This window comes from Sturnus vulgaris, chromosome 19 (genome assembly GCF_052056855.1).
Source record: "Sturnus vulgaris isolate bStuVul1 chromosome 19, bStuVul1.hap1, whole genome shotgun sequence".
NCBI classification, from domain to species: domain Eukaryota; kingdom Metazoa; phylum Chordata; class Aves; order Passeriformes; family Sturnidae; genus Sturnus; species Sturnus vulgaris.
Genome location: NC_142261.1, coordinates 922,994 through 943,507, shown reverse-complemented (window position 1 = coordinate 943,507; position 20,514 = coordinate 922,994). Strand labels below are relative to the sequence as shown.

At 47.4% G+C, this 20,514-nt stretch overlaps 1 protein-coding gene across 1 annotated transcript in view; it reads right to left on the bottom strand.

The window, feature by feature from the left end:
• Window positions 1-2,102: 2,102 nt before the first annotated feature.
• TMEM132D (transmembrane protein 132D) overlaps window positions 2,103-20,514 on the bottom strand; it is a 196,019-nt gene continuing 177,607 nt past the window's right edge. The window contains exons 6-9 of the mRNA XM_014887575.2: window positions 10,758-10,963; window positions 9,136-9,409; window positions 7,577-7,768; window positions 2,103-4,789 (exon numbers count right to left, since the gene is read on the bottom strand). Coding sequence (XP_014743061.2) covers window positions 3,614-4,789; window positions 7,577-7,768; window positions 9,136-9,409; window positions 10,758-10,963 — 1,848 coding nt within the window. The 3' untranslated portion in view covers window positions 2,103-3,613. The remainder of the gene's footprint in view (window positions 4,790-7,576; window positions 7,769-9,135; window positions 9,410-10,757; window positions 10,964-20,514) is intronic.

Here is a 20,514-nt window from a genome sequence, read left to right as displayed (position 1 = left end):
CTTCCAAGCTGTCCTACACAGTCCTGTAGCTCTCACTAAGGATCTTCCACAGCAGAACAGCCCCTGGGGCCACAGGAGACTCAGAGCTGGCAGTCTTGGAGAAACTGAGCACACACAGAGCTGAACTAAAGCGTTCCCAGGGTGCTCATTTCATTTACATCCCATTCATTACAGAAACGAGGTGTGAAAGTAGTTTCCAGAGCTCCTTGGTGCAGGCTGCACGTGGATTTAATACCTACTCTGCTTTTCCAAGTCGCTTACCTCCAGAGAAGTCTTGTTTCAAGCCAATTATTTAGCTGCATTTCTCAGACTTTGAATACACTGCTGTATTCATGCAGCTGGGTCTAAACCACCATATATTTAAGAATGCTGAAGGGGAAGCTTTCAAAATGAAAGAACAGAGTAAAGAACCAGCTTACCTGATTTATAGGACCATCGAGTTTCTACTCCTGATTGTATTCATGCATAAAGAAGTCTCTAAAAAGAACCAAACTGTATCAGATAAATTTTCTTTTTTTTTTTTTTTTTTTTGCTAAACATGCCTCAATCAGTCTACTCACAGGAAGAGAGACTCAAACATGAAAATAAGAGGCAACTGCAAAGAAGAAAACAAAAAGGTAATTAATAACCCTCACAGGAGAGTGCTTGCTGTCAGCAGGGCTCTTTATCAGGTTCAAGAGATTGCCAATGAGAGCCACAGCTGCAAAACATCTAAACCCCATCACTGCTTTCATGCTGGGGATGGGATTTGGGCCCCACGTTTGCCAGTTGGGAACTGATTGCCTGCAACAAGAGAATCCTCACCTGGGATGCTCCAAGGTGCTTAAAGTTTGTCCCTGTGCAGCACAAGAATGGAATGTACACAAACATCCCCTCCCAAGAGATAGATACATGCAAAAATCTCCCTAGGAAGTTAATTTATTCTGCTATTAGCAGATTAATTAGTGTTTGCCTGCATACAGGTGGCCCCAGTTCACTCTCAGGATCCTGCACTGTGGGGTCTGGCCACAGATTTGCAGTGATTGGGCACATCACCTCACCCTGGGACTCCCCACGTCAGTGAGGAACACACCTTGCTCAGAGCACTGTGAGCACAATTAATTATTTATAGCACTGCCCTGTGGATAACAGCCAGCTCCTGCTGCTGGACACACAGGGAGCTCTGAGCAAGCAGACAGGCACAGATCTGCTTGTCAGGAGTCTCAGTGCTGCAGCTGGAGGCTGTTTGTCCTCAGGGAACATTTCTGTGCTTTGTGCTAGCACAATCTTGCTGTTGGTTCAGCTGCCAGCAGTTTGTGTTCCGGGCAGAGCAGCGGTGACAGGCTGCTCCCAGCAGGGATTGTCCCACTGCAAAGGCAACCCTGCACTCACCCCTCTGCTCTGCTGGGCTCCAGACACACCTGGGCACTCTGAGCCTGCCTCACTGCACACGGTGATGTGCAAAAAGCACCCAGAACAGCCCCAGGGCTGCAGGCGAGGCTGGGCTGAGCACGGCTGGACCTGCCACGCTTGGCTGCAGCACCAAGGCTGCTTCCCTCACCTGAGAGCTCGGCCAGGGCTGCTCTGGACCCTGCACTGTCCTGTCCTCACTGCTGCACTGTCCTGTCCTCACTGCTCTCCTTGTCCTGTCCTCACTGCTGTCCTCGTCCTGCACTGTGTCATCCTCATCTTGAGCTGAAAGAAAGCAAAGACCATCTTATCTCCGAACTATTGGGCACATTTGCTTTATTTCCTCAGCTTTTCTCTTAAAATCTCCCTAAAATGTGTTTAGCCAAATGTGGATCTTCCCAAGAGGAGAAAAGCAGAACCCAACCCCAAAAATGCACATTTATTTCAGGCTAGAAATAAAAGCATGTGGATTTATTTGCAAGTAGTTTCAAATCCTGAAAGGGTGGCTCGGTGCACATACATTTGTGGCATAACATGTTGGTGGTGCTGCATGTTCTCCCCCAGCACTGCACAATGTAAAATTCTGTGAGTGGATTGTGCCAGGAGCCTTCCAGGATCCATCAAAGGACACATCCCTGTATTGCTGCCAGGCTCTCTCAGGGTAAACGTTCTGACAGTGAAAGGAAAGAGGCGTTCAGAGTAGGAAAAAAAGATGAAGCCACTAAAATGCAAATTTTATTCACAGTTGGCATGTTTATAAATATATATATTACATTCTTACAATCTACAGTACATTCTAAATATAGAGGGATTCAATCTAAGTGTTTGTGGGAGGGTGGGTGTGTATTAAACTGAGCAACCCGGATTCAATGATGGAAGACAACAAAAAGGGGGCAAAGACTTACTCCAGAAAAGAAAGGGGAACTTGAAATACTTTTATATATAAAATCCATTACCCGGATTTTAGTTAGTGCTTTGGCACTTTGCCACGGGCCATTGGAGGCTCCTGTTGGAGCTCACAGGGAATGGTTTGAGGGCACGTTGGGTTGGAAGGGTGATCACTGAAATCTTATGTATGTACATCCTTACCAGAAAAAAACAAGATGATCATCACCCTGGCAGAAACAAATGGTGTCTGTGCAGGGCTCAGTGCTCACTGTGCAGCTCTCCCCTGTGCCCTCCAAACCTGCTGGGCTAAGGGGGGAGCACAGGGAACTGAACCCCAACCTCCCCCAGGGGAGGGGATGGAGGAAGAGGAGGGGAAGAGGAAGGGGAAGGGACCACAGCTTCCAAGGCTTACTGATGTGGGAAGTGCCCTCAGGATACCAGATGGGGAGCTCCAGAGAAAGGGCTGGGAATACAAATTCCAAACAGGACAATCAGATAAAGTGGGCTTTTAAAAATAGCTCATTCTCTCAAACTTTCCAAAACAGACCTTCCTTTATATGAGTGATATTCTGAGTACAGATTATATCTTCTCCTATTTTACAAATTAAGAAATACCGAAAATTGGCTGGCAAAGTTTATTACCTTGGCATCTACTTAAAAAGAAGAATTTCAGTTTGAACTGAATCTGTGTATCCACTGTCAGTGCCTGGGAGGCAAACATGCTGGTTTGTAAACAGCCCAGTTACACCTTTATCCCCTCCAGACTCTTTGGAAACTCCTGACTCCTCAGCTCTGGGAGCTGTTTCCTTCACACTGTTGATTTTTGTCAGCTTTAAATGAATGTTCCTGGGTGGATATTCTCTGCACGTGCCTCCAACGACATGATCTTTTCATGGATCTATTTATTCTGAGACCAATCTTTTGCTTTTAACCAAAGCTTGCAATATTGAACAGTAGAGCTGTGTGAGCTTTGTAATATCCAAACTGCACTGGAGTTTGTTATATTTATTGATTTCCTGGGAAAGCACAGAGAGTGAGACCGTATTATTTTTCTAAGTTTTTTTTTTTTTTTCATGTTACCGTGTATCAAAAAACCACACACATCTCTCACTTCCATCTCTGAGCACAGAGAAGACTTGAATTTTAAGAGCTGTCCAGGATCTCTGCTCTCCCAGCTGCTTTTGGGTGGCTTCTTGGGGCTCCATGGAGTAATTATCCACCAGCTGATTCTTGTTAGAATACAACATGTTGCCCCACTACCCAAAATTAAAGGCAGAAGGTGAGTGAAAAACAAACAAAGGAACAAAGCAAACCAAAAAAAGTCTTTTGTGTCTCATTACGCGTTTTCGTGTAATCTCTCCATGTAGTTTTTAAGTTCTTTGCACTCCCCCAGGTCCATATCCTGGCAGACCCATTTAATGTCATCCTCATTGCTCATCAGGATGGAGTTGACAGTGGGACACCCATCATCAGAGGAGATGGTGGTGAAGGTGGTGAATTTAACCCGTTTCCTCTTAGAGGTAGGAGAAGTGGTTGGTTCACTTTTCTGTTCTTTCCCTTCACTGAATGAGGACTCGGGAGACCTGAAAGATTGTCCATTGATGTTTTTGGTGGCAGTTGTGCTGAGGAGATACTTGCTCTCCTCATAGTCCACTCCCCTGTCAATGGCTGTGATCTGCTCATCCTGCTGGGACGAGAAGTTGATGTGGTTCTCCAGCAGCTCTGTCCTGTTGCTCAGCCCAACCCAGTCATGGGAGTGGCTCACGCCCTCCTGCTCCTCGAAGGGAACTTGTTTGTTCCTGTACTTGAGAGCAAAGGTGACGCAGTTGATCAGGAACACCAGGATGGCCAGGCAGAAGACGCCCAGGAGAGCATACATGCCGATCTCCAGGTCACTGAGACCCCTGGGGGACTGCACCAGGTCGCTGTCCCCCGGCTCCCCGCTGTCCCTCGGCAGATCCACCTGTGCAGGGAAGCTGGTGAAGTCCAGGGGCAGGTTCTGGCTGTCATCATCCAGGAGGCTGTCCCTGTCCTCCTTCCTGCTCAGCACAGCCCTGTGGGTGGTGGTGCCCCTGCCCTGCTCGTGGCCCATGGAGGAGCTGTAGTAGTGCCCGTCCCCTCCCCCTCTCTCCTGCCAGGTGTTTTTTTGGCGCCGGTCGCCGCCGTGGTTGTCCAGGTGGCCACCAGCCCCCCTGTGCTTGCTCTCGCTGATGTTGGGGTTGGCATCGCTCTGCCCAAACTTGACTTTAATGCTGCCACTCCCAACAGCCAGGATGCTCTTCCTCTTGGATTTCTGGCACGATTCACTGATCACCATCTCCACCTTCACCAGGGTGCCCTGGCCCTCGGTCTCAGCAGCAATCACAGGCCACCTGAACCTGGGGTCGTGGTGGATGGACACCACCTTCTCATCCAGAGAGGTGGCTGACAAGGAGAAGTCTTTGGAGTCATAAATATCCAGGGGCATGACAGATCCGTCACTGAACTGGATCCAGCAGCTGATGGCTGCTTCCTGTAATATAGAAAATAAAAAATAAATATGCACACACTCGGAGTGATGGTGGAGGGAAATGTGCTCTGTTCTGGTCTATTCCTTCCTCCTCACAAGATCCACACACCATTAGTGATCAGAACACAAATACACAGGGAGAGCAGTGAAATTAGTATCTTGCCAAGATGTGAACAGAAATAATCGAAAGCACTCGTTGAGGATAAGATTTGTTTCCACACAGGTGCTTAAAGGAGCTGTGTCCCTTGGGCTCTGCAGAATCTACTTCAGCACCATAATAAATTGCATGTCAGGAAGCATTACCAGTGACTGAGATCATTTACTGTTGTATATTTAAATAAAAAAAACCCCAACATTATTTCTAAACTGCTTAAAACACAAAGTCTCCTCTTATTACACAAAGCACATGTTAAAAGATAGCTAATACAGCAAACAGGTCCACACGACTCCATACCTTCACTCCTTGATTTCTGTCTCTCAAATTAAATTAGCAGATTGTAGAAGCAGAGGAAACCAATCAGTTGCTTCTTTAGGAAATGGCCAGGGTAATTTTTATGCTTGTTAGCAATTAAAAGCAAGACAATAATAAAGTTTAATCTTGTGTCACAGCAATGCAGATTGTGTACTCCAGTGTGTGTGTGGAGGCTTTCACTGAATGCAAATGAATCTGACCTGGGAACTAATTCCATAACAGAATGTGCCTAATGCTGCAGCTTTCCTGGGATCCTTGACTTTTGGCTTCTAACTTGAAACATTTCTAAGTATTTTTAAATTTCAAGAAACATGTGCTCACCCATTTCTGAAAATCAGTCTCTAAGGACTCTCAAATGGCTTTTGAAAGTTGCTGTGCCACCTGAAAAAAAATCTTTGTATTCATACATCCATCATTTACAGACGAAATTCAGGTTGTTCTCCTGGAATCTCGTTCCTGCTCCTGATGGTCTGACTTGCCCTGGCTGGGATATTTGCACTGGAGAATCCCCAGACCTGGCTCCATCAGTGGATTCTCTGCTGTCTGAAATGAGCCTTTGTCTGGTCAGAGTTGGGATCACCCTGCTCTGAGTCTGCCAGACAGACAGACAGACACCCAGCCAACAAACTCACCTGTAAAAACCGTGAATATAAAAGTCCTGCTTCTTTAAATCAGCAGCTTTTCATACAGACTGTATTTACATTCTAACTCCACGTATGTACAGAGAATAAACATCCTTTAAATCCTTTAAATTGTTCATAGCACAAAGTCGTTCACCTGTTCAGAGCACGGAGAATAAGCTCCCAGTCTTTTGGGATTGTATGGTGCAGAATCGACTGGCCTGATTCTGAAATCCTCAGAGCCACAAAGCTCCCCCTGCTTCAATGGGAGATTTGCTTCTGTCTCTATTTCAGGACAGAGCCCTAAGACTTTGCTGACACTGTCATAAATCCCAGCTTTGTGTTTATTAATCTTGGGATGTTTCTTGAAGACTGCATAGAATTTATGTCATCAGCTCTCATCCTCCCACTGTGTTGCTTAAACCTGCATAATCATTTAATAATTTTGCATTGCTCTGCTTACAGGGACTGTGCTCTGCAGATCCTGTCCTGAGCAATGGAGGGACTCTGCTGCCTTTCAGACCACACTCACACTGGGGAATTGGCACACAATTTCCTCTCTGGTCTAGTGTGGGTCCAGTGCTGCCCTGCACCCAGAGAAGGACCTGTCCAGACTCCATTTCTGGGAATGGCAATGCCAGGGCTGGCAGCACAGTGGGACTGGCTGGCATCACCCCCTGCTCCTGGGCTGGTCTCAGGGCACTTTGTTAAACTCCCCATGCCATGGATTAGCTCACTGGCCTTCCCTCAACCTGCCTGGCATCGATTTCTCGACTCCTGGAACACTCTGGGAGCCTGATTTTTTATCACCCTATAAAGACAGCAGCTCTGCATTATTTCTCATCCTGCATCCCAAGGATAAGACCCCATGATGAATTAAAGCACCTCAGCAATTGGCCAGACTTCAAATGTGCATGCCATGATCATTTACCTTTAAAGCTCAGAACATGCCTAAGTGTTAAGAGTCCAGTGCATCCTTGATGAAAGTCCCAGACTGATGGATTTGGTTTGGAATAAAAGTTTAAATTTCAAATGTGTACAGAGGCACAAGGACAAATACCAGGCAGGGACTGATGAGGACATGGCAAAGTCCAAAAGCCCTTGGTAACTGTTGGTTCCCTAATAGAGGAACTAAGGCTAATAAGGGGGAAAAATGGTTTATGAAATCATGAATCAGGAAATGAGTCAGTGATGCTGATTCATATTCCAGTAATGAATCAGAATGAAAGGCATGTTCCCTGACTTCTTAAAGTGCTCACGGGAAGTGACTAAAGGAAGAAGAGTTTGGCACAACACGAGGCACTTTCTCATGAAAAGGTGGAATTAAAGGGTTGGTTTGGATGCCTGTGGTGGGAGGCTGAACATGGCAGGATGTGTTGGGATGGAGAGAGTGCTGGATGGACAGAAAAGGCACGAGTGAGTCTGTGTGTGTGTGTGTGACACATCACTGCCTCTTATTTATGGGATCAGCCACGACAGGAAGGTGTTTGGTGCCTGGGGCTGCTAAAACACAGTGCCCTTTTTGGGAGATCTTTGTTTTCCTGTTTAAGACCTTTGGTGGCCTTCAGGAAAATTCCACAAACAGAATGTTTCATTAACACATTAGTCATAAAAATCTGCTCAATTCCAGCAGCTGGAAATGCCAGAGGCAGTGGCTCAGAGCAGCTCCTGCCACACAGCCCAGCTGGGCACCAGTACCTGCTTTGGGGACTGGAGCAGCTCCTGTGCCACTGCAGTAGCAAAGATTGCCCTGTTGCTGCCTGGGCTGAGCTGCAGGGACAGGGACAGTCCTGTCACCAGCTGCACCCCCAGGTCAGTTATTGTCACCTTCTCGTCCAGGACTGTCACTGTCTTCTCAGCCAAGATGGCATCAGAAAGGGGGGACAGTATCTGGAAAGAAAAACTGAAGTTAGCAACAGCCACTTTGTACAGCACCACGAAAAATAACCACACAGAATTAATGTCACACAGATAAGGGATGTTTGTGGTAATGGGAAGGATTTCTCACGGCAGGCACCATTAAAACATGATTAAATAGGGCTACACACATTTTGTGCCTCTTCTGCAGGAACAGGGGCCTTGTGACACCTTTTACCTGTAATCAGCTGTGCCATTCCCCTCTCTGCAATGTGCCGAGCACATCTGTCTGTAAATATAATAACCACATCTGCCTCAGGTGTAGTAACCAGCTGTTAATGTAATCTTCATGTGAAATGTAAGTATTTGATTAATTCTCATGTTTTGAGGTAGCATAAATAGAATGCAGTCTGTAGATTTATATAAAATCCACGGAATAAATGGTATTTATTTCTATGCTGTGGAAAGGAAGGGCAATGTATTGCTACAATAACCTCTCATGGTGCTGAATGCAAAATTGACAGAGAGAATTTGTTTTGGTTAAGAAAATACACACAGAGGTCAGAGCAGTGATACATGACATCCAAGATGCTCATTAGCAAGCAAGTTGAATTTAATGATCCATACAGGGTACAGAGCATTTTGGAAGCAGCTTATAAGAGGTCTTCTTTAAATATAACTTGCTCTCAGCTTTTTACCCTTGGATTTTTCTTTCCACAGTTTTATGTGCATTGGTTGGAGCATTGTAAGTTCCAGAGCTTTAGAAAGGCATTCAGAAAATCTTTGCAGATTTTGCAGAAAGTCAAAAATCTCAAATCCCATTTCTCCAGCCTTGACAGCCTCATTATCGACAGGAGTGCTGGTTGTTTTCTGCTTTGACAGTTTGGGATGATCAGCACGTTTGGAGAGAGATTTTATCCCTGTTCTAGTGTTTGTTAACATGTCTTCTACTTCAGTATCACTGAAATAATCTCTCTCCCCATCTCCCTTTCCTTTTAATTAATATTTGGATTAATATTCCAGTCTCACTTCCTTAACCAGCACTGGTGAATTTTCACTTTACCCTTAGCTCAGTCAGTGCAGGCTGGGAGAAGACTGAGCTGTTCCAGCAGCTGCATGCCCTGTGATAACCCAAATCAAAGCTCAAAAACGGCCTTAGACAAAAATAATCAGACAAAGCCTCCCAATATACAGGATTAAATTAAATAAAACTGTCATCTACTACACTTTGGGGCACCAGGCAAGGAGAGAAAACCATCTCTTCCGTGTCTTTTAGCTCTTGCTTCAGTTCTGTCCCATTCCAAAGTGGATGGCTGCAGTTTTTGCTGCTAATGCTGGACCACCCATTCCCAGGGAGGGGAGACAGGGAAGGAGCAGGAGCACAGCCGTGGTTTCCCTACCTGAATCGTGGTCATCCCGAGCTCCAGCCCAACCAGGACCTGCCCATCCTGCAGCCTGGCAATCCTGGGCTCCTCCACCTGCATGAAGTCCCTGACCAGGTCGGTGATGTCCAGCTGCCAGTCCGACCCCAGCAGGTAAGCGAGGGCAGCCCCAGGCTGCGGGGGCTCGGCCACAAACTGTGTGAGCACCCTGACCATGGCGTGCTGGTACTGCAGGGTGCAGCCCCTGCCCCTGCGCTCGTCCTCGTCCTCGTCATCGCTGTCCCTGGCCGGCCTGGGGGCAACAACAGCCACAGCTCAGCTGTGCTGGCAGCTCAACAGCACACCTGCTGCTGCAGGGCCAGGGCTGAAAAGGTACAGCAACACACACCCCTTCCAGAGAGCAGAAAAAGTCATTTATTGCAGGAGTCGACACTTTTTTTTTTTTTTTTTTGTTAATTCGCTGAACCAAAGATAGAATAAGCTCATTGGTCCAAGGAAGGCAACACCTCTTGTAAAGGTGCTCTTATCAAAACATCACGTTCCTCACACATTCATCCTGTCCACAACACCAGGTGCTAAACTTTGTTATTAATTCTTTCCCTTCTGTTTTCCTTTGAGTAGCTTGGGAAAATCAGACAAAATTCCCTGACTCAGCAGCATCCACAGACACCAACGGCTGCCCCAGTCTGCACTGCTGCCTCTGCACTGCTGCCCCAGTCTGCCTGGCTGGGGGGCCACGCTGCTTCCTTCATTTCTCCCACTTTGATTCTGTATCCCGTGTTCATAACTCCAAACCAGCCCTTGGGATCACCAACTGCCTCCCAGCCTTGCTGCCACACTGTCCTCCCCGAGTGTCTCCCTTTGTTTTCCATGCCAAGTCCTTGCTTTCAGGACCTTTACACTTCTTTTCTTTCTGGATCTTCCCATAAACATCTTTGTGTTGCCATGGAAATCTCTGCACCTACACACACATCCCTCTCTGTACAGCACAGTTTGAAATCACATCTCCACCAAAACGTCTTTGCTCTGATGCTAACAGAAACCTGTAATAAATGTCTTCATTTGCAGGTGGGAATACCAAGTACCTCCTTTATCAATCTTGTTCTTAATAACACTGACAACAGCTGCAGACAGTTCTGACCTGCTTCATCCATCCTCTGTCCCGTGGGCACTGACAGTGACACTGACAGTCTCAGAGCTCTGTGTCCTGACTCTGGGCCCCTGATCAGTGCCACTGGACCCTACAGGATGTGAAGCAGGGATTGTGCTAACTGTGGCCACTGACAATGGATCCATGAGCTGCCAGGAGCTGTGGGCAGGCTGGAGGCTGACCAGCCCTGTTCTTGCTGATGTCTCCTTGCTGCCTCGTGGCTCATCCTGCCTAACTTGACCAATTGGCTCTTCCCATCTCAGCCATTAGTGCTACAAAAGGAAATTGATTTCCAATCCAGGTTCATGCAACCTGCAGCTTCCATTTCCCTTACAAGTCCATTGCAGGAGCCTATTGAATAAATGTCTGCTGACCTTCAAATTTACAGCAGAATTGCATTAAGGCCAAATGAGCATGTTCAGATCCACTGGCCCTGACAGGTCCCTGGCAAGTGCACAGCCCAGAATGAACATCCTCTAATGAAACCTACCTCTTATTAGAGATGATGGGGACTCTCCACCCCTTGATCTGATTTAGTTCTGTGTCAGAGACCTCTATCTGCAGCGGGAGACGAGGAATCCAGACTGTCATTTCTAAAGGGGCACTCAGATGCTGGTAAGTGAAATTAACTATGACATTCACTTTGCCTTTCATTTCCTTCCCGTTGACAAAGACATAGTCACATCTGTCAGAAACCTGCAAATAAAAAAAAGAGAAGGAAAAAAAAAATTAATGAGTCTCTTCACTAATTATAAAGTTCACCACATGCTGGGTAAGTGAGTGGGAGGAAGAGAAAGGATCCAGGTTTAACCCAGCTCCAGGTTCAGAGGACAGCTAGGAATAACAAGGAAGGTGCCTGGTGTGCCCTTAATAGCCTGTGTAATTCAGCATCGTTTCAACAGGCTGGTTCTTCCTGCTATCAACAGCTCCAGCACAACCTAAGATAAGGGAACAGCTTTTTTTGGTCCTTAATTCCCACTCCAACAGGAGGACAGACCTGGGATAATGGCAGGGAGAGAAGGTTCCTCTCCTCTCCCCACAGCTCAGACTGCCCAGCTGTCTCCTGTGTGCAGCCCAAGGAACCCCCTCAGCTGGGGAGGGACAGGTGAGAACTGAGGAGGGACAGGTGAGAACTGAGGAGGGACAGATGTCCCTAATCAACCCCAGAGTGGGACAGAGCTCTTCAGGTACCAGAGAATGGGGTGGTCCCCACCAAAACTCATGCCAGGAGAGCTCAGTGATGGCCAGGGCTGTCCCCAGCCCTGCTGCCAGCCCATCAGAGCCCTCCCACAGCCCTGGAACAGGAGCTCAAGCCACTCCTGATGTCACTTTATTTATCACCTGCAGCTCTGGACATCAATATTGCAGAGAGTTAGTAAATCTCACTCAAGCAATTTAGCAGTTGCTGCAAGGATCTAGGTGAGCTGACAGGACCTGTTCATTACAGTTAGTTAAAATATATGAGTAAATGTACACGTCAAATAATTTATTAACTACCACTTTACCGTGCTGATGATCTGAAGGAATGATCTATTAGAACCCTGAACTCTTTTCACAATCCATTACCAGCCAGACCTTCTATTCCATTCCATCAATGTATTTAATATTTCTCACTCTGGAATGTACAGTCTCATCCTTGTCTGGATTTAATGCCATTTTCTACTTTTCTGTTTAAATGCTGAATGAATTTAAATCACATTTAAATATCACTAGCTTTTGTAGGATAATTGGCATTCCTAATATTATTATCTTTAAACAACAACAACAACCCCCTCACAGACAGATCCATAGCAAATGCATTTCCATCCTGGTTTGTCTGAGCCTAGGTGACACACCAAAAAAACGTTATCATGGCTCTTGCAATGCCTCCCTTCCAAGCCATGTCTGTTTTAAGGTCAAACTTGAGTCGCTGTTGGTTTCAGCAGGAAAGAAGGAGTTTATTTACAGGCAGATTTATGGGTTTTGGGATTGCCTCATGTAAGCTTGTTTTCCACCAGCTCCTGTCAGGATCCAGTCTCAATGTGCTGCACAGCAAGAAAATCCAGCTGCTGTCAAAAACCCCTGAAAACATGAAGGGAGGAGCTCAGAGCAGGCAGCTGAGCACAGACACATCAGGGCACTGATATTCCATCCACTCCTCCCAGTGCTGATCCCAGCTGAGCTGGGCAAAGCTGCAGGAAAAGCTCGATGTGAGCAGCAGGAATGGGGAATGGCTGTGGGGGAATCACAGGGACATCCCTGGGAGCAGCAGGAATGGGGAATGGCTGTGGGGGAATCACAGGGACATCTCTGGGAGCAGCAGGAATGGGGAATGGCTGTGGGGAATCACAGGAACATCCCTGGGAGCAGCAGGAATGGGGAATGGCTGTGGGGGAATCACAGGAACATCCCCGGGAGCAGCAGGAATGGGGAATGGCTGTGGGGGAATCACAGGGACATCTCTGGGAGCAGCAGGAATGGGGAATGGCTGTGGGGAATCACAGGAACATCCCTGGGAGCAGAAGGAATGGGGAATGGCTGTGGGGGAATCACAGGAACATCCTGGGACACCAGGGGAAGGGAAATTGGGCAGAGCCCCGAAGGGCTGACTTACACAGGGGAGGAAAGAGCTAGAGCTGAAGACAGGGTGGCCCCAAGGTCACCTGGAGCCCGGGAGCTGCTGGCCCTGGGGTCCTGCACTCGCCCCTGAGCTCTGCAGGCTCTGAACACCTGGATTTCCCTGGGTAGCACATGGGTAACAGCTCTGTGTGACCTCCTTGCTGGAACTCAACACAGACTCTCCCGGGCCACAGAGATCACTCTGAATTGTGCTGGTCAGAGATGGGAATCACACTCTCAGATTTTAAATTCATTAATGCTCAAGCAATGACAAGAGAAAGAAAATTTGGCAGGCAAACAGACCTCGAGTCCAACTTTATCAGGGTTTACTGCACAGAGAGAGTTAAAAAAAGAATCCATCCCTGAAAGACTGCTGTATGAATGATTAAATAAATACCATGACCTTGTGCCTTCACGATGATGATTTATAGAACAAACTGATGGTCAGGAAAACAAATGACTCTGCTTGGGATACCCTCCTGTGCCTGCCTCCCTGCTGTCAGTGCAGTCAGCAGCAGCTATGAGCTCACTGAGCTCCCAGCCAGCCCTTCACTGTTGGAATGAATAAGCATCACTGTTCTGCTGCAGTTTGCATGCAGTCCTAACACAGCAACATCAAAACACGGGGCAGAGTAGAGCACATTTTCATAAATCAGGCCAGCACATTCAGGAAGGGGTCATCAATGGGCAGGCAGGTGAGCCATGCCCTGCTCCTGCAGCCACATCCGAGCCATTCATCTTCCAGCACAAGAGAAGGGCAAAGACATGGAGGGGGAGCAGGAAAACCGAGCTGCTCTGCCTCTTCTGAGATTGTTTGGAAGCTGTTAACCGGGAAACAGGGGGTGTTTGTGCAGTGAGTTTGCTGCCAGGACACCCATGGCCAGGAGGAAGGGCTGTCCCAGGAATTGGGATGTGCTCCCAGAGCCCCAAACCTGGGCAGCACAGGCACCAGGGGAGCCCTGGCCGTGCCCTGGGTGCCAGCAGTGCCCAGGAGCTCTGCCCTGAGCCTGCACAGCTCCTGTCAGCACATCAGTGATGGGGCTGCAGCAGCCACTCCACAAAGCCATCAGCACTTCTGAAATGCAACAGGAGCTACAGAGGGGCTGGGGAGAGGTGGGTGATGTGTGGGGAAAACCAATCTGTGCTCTTCCCAAAATCCAGGGACTCCTTCCCACCTCTCATTTCCCCCTCCTCCTGCCTTTGAGTTGTGGTATCTCAGGGATGGCAACTCCACTTTGCAGTGAAGGTGACGAGGGCTCAAGAGAGAAAGAGTAGATTTTCTTTTAGTGCTAATGTACTGCTGGAATATGTCTCTGTGTTGTGGCCACTGTAATTCAGGGACATTTTAATGCCATTAAACCCTTCTGGTGCTGTGCTCCCTTGCTGAAGCTTTTCTAGGCTTTGTATCACTGGAGCTTTTCACACAACTGCACCGAGCTGACTTCCATTAATTAAGGGAGACTGTACTTAGCGTTCACAAGATGCTCCAGAAATTCTCTCAGTACAGGGGGCTTTCATCTCTTGAGGGGCTGAGCTCTGAATGGCTTTTTTGGCCATGAACTTGCTAGGTTATAAAAGTGCTTTGGGTTTCTTTTGGCTCCTGCAGGTTCCATCAGTGAAGAGCTAAGACAGCTCCTCTGCGTCACACACACACATCTGATCCTGAGAGCTGGCACCGGGGACAGAGGTCTGGCCCTGCCACACTGCCAGCACAGCACAGGGGCAGGAATTTCCCTTCCAAGCAGGATTTTCCTTTCCAAGCAGGAATTTCCTTTCCAAGTGCACCACGTCCACAGCAAACACGCAGCTCCTGGTGAGCTGCATGGCCACTTCAGCCATCAGCACTGCAAAGTGTGCAGGGTGGGATATTTCAGATACCTGTGCTCAGCCCTGCCCTGAATTCAAACCCCCAGTCCTACAAGGCACTGCTGCTCCTGCTGCAAGTCTTTGCTGCAAACACACAGTGCCTGGCCCCTGGTACCCCTCTGTGCTTTGGGTACCCCCAGAGTGAGCCCAGAGCTCAGCTCTCAGCCCTGGGGGATGCTCTGAGCCACCCCAGCACTGACAGACACAGCGAGGGGCACTGCTGCTCCAAGGCACTTCTTTTTTACATCTGCTTGAGAATCCTGTTTGTGTTGTTTGAAAAGGGCTCATCTCTGTCCCCTAAAACTCCTCACCTTCTGTACACTCCTGGGGTGTGATCACAAACCAGAGAAATGAGCTTTTATTAATTTATCTTATTTTATTCCACATTATCTGTAGAAGAAGACACTGAACTCCTGGAAGCCTTGCAGCAGGACTTCAGCCAGCCTGGGGAAAACGTGGAAGAAGCAGCAATAATGTCCCTCACAAATCCCTCCCAGTCCCTGTCACACCGACCTCCTGCATCCCATTCTCCTGTGAACAGTTCCCATCCCTTAACTAAAGGGATTTTTCTGCTTCTCCCAAAAGGATTTGACTGCTTTTCCCACTCCCCCTGTGTGCAGGCTGTCTGGGGAGATCTGAATTTGTGGCTGATATTCCTTTGGTTCCATAAACTCTGTGGGATCAGATTCAGCTTTGGGCTGAACAGAATCCCAAGACCTAATGGGAGGGAGGGAAAGGGGAATGAATGTACATCCTAACCCCAAAAGGCACCCACAGCCTGACTGCTGGCTCTCAGAAATAACTGTAAGTCTTTCCCCACCTCATTATCATTATTAAATTCCCATGGGATAACAGTAAAGCCCTCACAGGAAACTCCTTTTCTGCCACAGTAATTCTGTTGGAACTCTTAGGAAGTCACAGCTAATAAGTCTTTGAAAATAAGATTTGGGAATAAGCAGTTTATTTGAAAATAAGCAGTTTAGGGCTATACATCTCAAGGGTGGCCAGCTGGGAAGGTAAGGCTCTGATATTCCCACATAAAAATCTGTATTTTGGGATCACTCAGTGACTCTGTCCCCATCCATGTTCCTGGAAATGATCCTTCCCCCTACAAGTGCTCTCTGTATAAAATACACACTTCAAACACAGCCCTGCCACCGTGGTGAGCTCATGGGATCTCTCCTGATTTAGCACTGCACACATTTTCCTTGGTCTACCAGCAGAAACGGGGATATTTGGTAAGCTAAGTTATGATAATGAGCCCTGCCTAAATCACTGCTGTCACAAGAAGAATGGGGGAGTCTCTGCCAACCATTAAAAATGAATGAGGAAGGAAATAAATAAGCAAAAGCAGCTCGTTTGAGCTATAAAAGACTTGAGAACACAAGCTGTGTACCAAGGTACAAAAGGATGAGGCCATTATTAGATCTGTAAGTCACTTACAAATGACTCTGGGGAGCTCTGGGATAACTGAGCCCGGCCCAAAATGAGCCAAGGATCAGGAACAGAACAGGGCTCAGCTCATGACACCTCTCCAGGGGGGACCTGTCCAACCTGGGCTTCCTGAGCACCTGAGGGTCAGAAATCACCATCCACAAATGCAGGTCTGTAAACCCCCAAACCTGGATCTGTAAACCCCCAAACCTGGATCTGTAAACCCCCAAATGAGGATCTGTAAATCCTCAAATGTGGATCTGTAAATCCTCAAATGGGGATCTGTAAATTCCCAAACCTGGATCTGTAAATCCCCAAATGTGGATCTGTAAACCCCAAACTGTGGATCTGTAAATCCCCAAATGGGGATCTGTAAACCCCCAAACATGGATCTGTAAATCCCCAAATGGGGATCTGTAAATCCTCAAATGTGGATCTGTAAATCCCCAAATGTGGATCTGTAAATCCCCAAATGTGGATCTGTAAATCCCCAATTGTGGATCTGTAAATCCCCAAATTTGGATCTGTAAATCCACCCCAGATGCTGCTGGAATTAGGGTGGAATAAACCCAGCATCACCTGCACCAAAACTTTCCCCATCTGGTGGGATTTACACCAAATAAAGTCTTCTTAATTTTAAGTATTTTGAATTTTAACTGTGAGTGTTGAAGGATCTGCCAAAATCTGAAAATACCCTTTCAAAGGTGATAGATGACAGAACAAGGGGGAAAGTTTTAAACTGAAAGGGGGCATGATATTAAATATTGGGCAGGAATTGTTCCCTGGCAGGGTGGGGATGGAATTCCCAGATTTGCTGTGGCTGCCCCTGGATCCCTGGCAGTGCCCAAGGCCAGGTTGGACATTGGGGACAGTGGGAGGGGTCCCTGCCATGGCAGGGCTGGCTCTGGGGGGGATTTGGGGTCCCTCCCAACCCAAACCACTCCATGGTCCCACCATCCCCTCCCAGCTGCTTCTCTGCTCTGTGCAGAAGGATCTCGATTTTTGGAGGAGGTGTCAAGTGACACATCCCAATCTGCAGGTCCAGAAAAACCAGAGATGCTCTGAATTTGGGAATTCCACACCTTCAAACATCAACACTGTTCTGCAGAGGTTTTCCTATTGCCAAAAACTACCAAAACCTACCAAAAACTACCAAAAACGACTGCATCCACAGCTGCATCTACTTGTTCTGCCCAAACACCTCCCCTGGTTTTTTAGGGGCTTGTTTGCTGCCAGGCTTTCCACAGTGACACGATGCAAGCCCACCCAGCACTGCTATAAATAGATATCAGCAGAGACCTGTGCACACGAAAAATGGTTTTTACTGCACTAATCCAGCTGAAGCATCTCATAGAGCATATTGATTTAGGGAACTCTGATACCAATTAATTTCGAAGAAATATTTTGGTTTGTTCTGCAGCTTTGTGGCAAACATCAATATCCCGAATATACCCGAGTGAGGCACGCAATGGGACGTTTTAAAAGGACTTTAATTCCGGGCAAACATCCAATTGTAGCTGCAAGTTTAATAGTTCCTTTGTGATCTGACACAACGTCCGCTGTGTGTGCTGGGAGCGACTGAAAAATCCCCTCATTAACAGTCTCTCCTCAGGAATCACCTTTTGCTTTTTAAAATCAAGACTTGCTGGATAAACCTTCAGTGTTTTTTTTTTTCCTTTCCGTGTTTCTTTTGCCCCTCTTTCCACTCCTAAGAGCAGCTGCTCTTTGAGCAGTGCATTTGCACAGATTTTATTCATTTTTCTGGGGCTGTAGTGAGAGAAGAGCAGCTTCTGCCCAGCCTTTTTGTGAGCACATTTTGAAGTGTCTGCACCCTCTGTCCTCACCTGGGATTTATTCCTGACCAGGGGCTGCCTTTTAAGAGTTTGTCCACTGAGCCCAGACCAGCCAGGGGCCACTGAAGTGTCCCTGTGCTGGCTGTCCCCTCTGCCATGGCACTGGCACTCGAGCTGCTGGAGGATGAACGCTGCATTTCAGCAGGGCTTTCGAGACACCTACATTTGCTTTCATTTTTGGGTCACGAAATTCAGTTTCATTTCAATTTCAAATGATTAAAATTATGTAAAAATACCACAACATCAAGGAAAAAGTTATTTTAAAGTGGGAAAAAAAAAAATCAAAACATTTCATTTTGGAAATGTCAAAACAAGTTGTTTCCTTGACACAACAAGAACCTGGTAGCGTCCTTTTCTTCTTTTTTTTCTTCTGTCAGAGATGAAATTCCAAGGAAATTAGCATTATTTCACGAAGCTGCTTTACAGGACTACAAATTCTGACTGAACAAAGCCTGCCAAATTTTCCCCAATAAGCCTTAATCAACCAAATCAAAACAAAACCATCCGGGTGAAACTCTGCTCAATTCCAATGCAATCCCATGGAATGAATCCGGGGTACCTTTGGCAAAATAAACGGTGCCATTCCCACGGGCAGGAAGGGACAGAACCTTTCCCCAAGCCTGGGATCATTCCCAGCTCCCTCAGTGCCTGCCTGCCTGTGATTTATGGACATCAACACTCTCAAGTGTTAAACTCCCACTGAACTCCAGGGCACTTTGGTGAATCCAGCCTTGAATCTCCCTTTGATGTATTTGTACAACGAGGACCCTGGCCCCTTCTTTTACAGGGATTTTGTAAAGCCTGATCTGTAAAAAACAAGAGCTCAGGTGCTGGAGTTACCCAAGTGCATCTTTGTGCTGAAATGAAAATTTTTGGGCAGTTCTTGGAGCCAGCCCTTCACCTGCTCACCTGCAGCAGGTGAGGGCAGGGGCAGCTCTGGGGGTGCAGATCTGTCCAGGGCACACCCAGAGAATTCTATAATAATTCTGTAAAAATTCTACAATAATTCTACAATAATTCTATAATAATTCTGTAATCATTCTATAATAATTCTATAATATTCTATAATTATTCTATAACAATTCTATAAAAATTCCACAATAATTCTATAATAATTCTATAATAATTCTGTAATAATTCTATAATAATTCTATAATATTCTAGAATTATTCTACAGTAATTCTGTAATAATTCTGTAAAAATTCCACAATAATCCTATAATAATTCTATAATAATTCTAGAAAAATTCCACAATAATTCTATAATAATTCTATAATAATACAACAATAATTCTATAACAATTCTATAATAAAGAGCCTCATTCACTCCTGCTGTTCCCCACTCCTCCTGCTGCCACAGCCCCCCCTCGTTTGCTGCTGGCTGGGCTGATTTCCTGCTTTCCTGCTGGAAAAGGAGCAGTGAGTCCCTCCCTGCCCACCTGCTGCTGGGGATGCTCGGGGAGCACAGGCTGGCATCAGTTCTGGGAATCAGGGACAGGGGTGGCAGCAGAGCCTGGCACTGCCTGGGGGCTGCCAGAAAGCTGCTGTGCCCAGCCCACCTCCTGCTTCAGATTTTAGGAGCCACAAATGTTTGTAATCAACGTGACAACACTTCCTCACTCCTGTTAATTGAGTCACATCTCCCTCTTTCTGTCTCAGCCCCAGCAGAGCAGGAGAATGATAAACACAGCCCAAGCTTCTCATCACTGGACTGGGGATGGCATTTCTCCCCTCCTTCCAGGAAAGCTCAGAGGAGGAATGACAGCAGAACAGCTTTAATTCACCCTGAAGGGGAGGCTGTGTCTGGGTAATAAATCCCTGATGTCCAGGGGAAGCAGAGCTGATGAACAATGTGACAAAGCCAATGGACTGAACGCTAAAACCAGGCTGCAAAGGGGGACAGTCCGAGTCCCAGATCGCTCAGGTGCACTCAGTGAAGCAGCAGTGGGCACACGAAGGTATTTCATTCACACAGCCTGGAATAGCTGGCTCCAGGGGCTCTCACCCCCTGCCCTGGATGTGCCAGTCTGAGCAGAGCAAAGTGCTCCCTGCAGTTCCCGTGCAATTCCCTGGAATTCCTGGCCTCTCCCAGGGCAGCTGAAGGAATCAGGAATTGCTGCCTGTCCCCAAAGGCAGAGCAGTGCCAGGGCAGCCTGGCTGTCCCAGCAGGGAATTCAGACCCACACTGACCAAACCACTCACCTGAGGCTGCACAGGGCACCTGTGAGCCAGCCAAGGAGCAAAACCCCAAACCCCAGGGCTCTCCTGCCAGACAGACAGCAGACCCTGCTGTAACAGAACCCCAGAATATCCTGAAGTGCCAGGCACCCACAGGGATCATCCAGCACAGCTCCTGGCCCTGCACAGGACAGCCCCAAAACGCCAGAGCAGAGCTCTCCTGGCCCCACGAGCCGTGGGATGGCCACACTCACACTGCTGCCACTCTCACAGCTCCAGGAGCTTCGGGACCTTTTTCTTTTTTTGCCAGTGTGGCCAG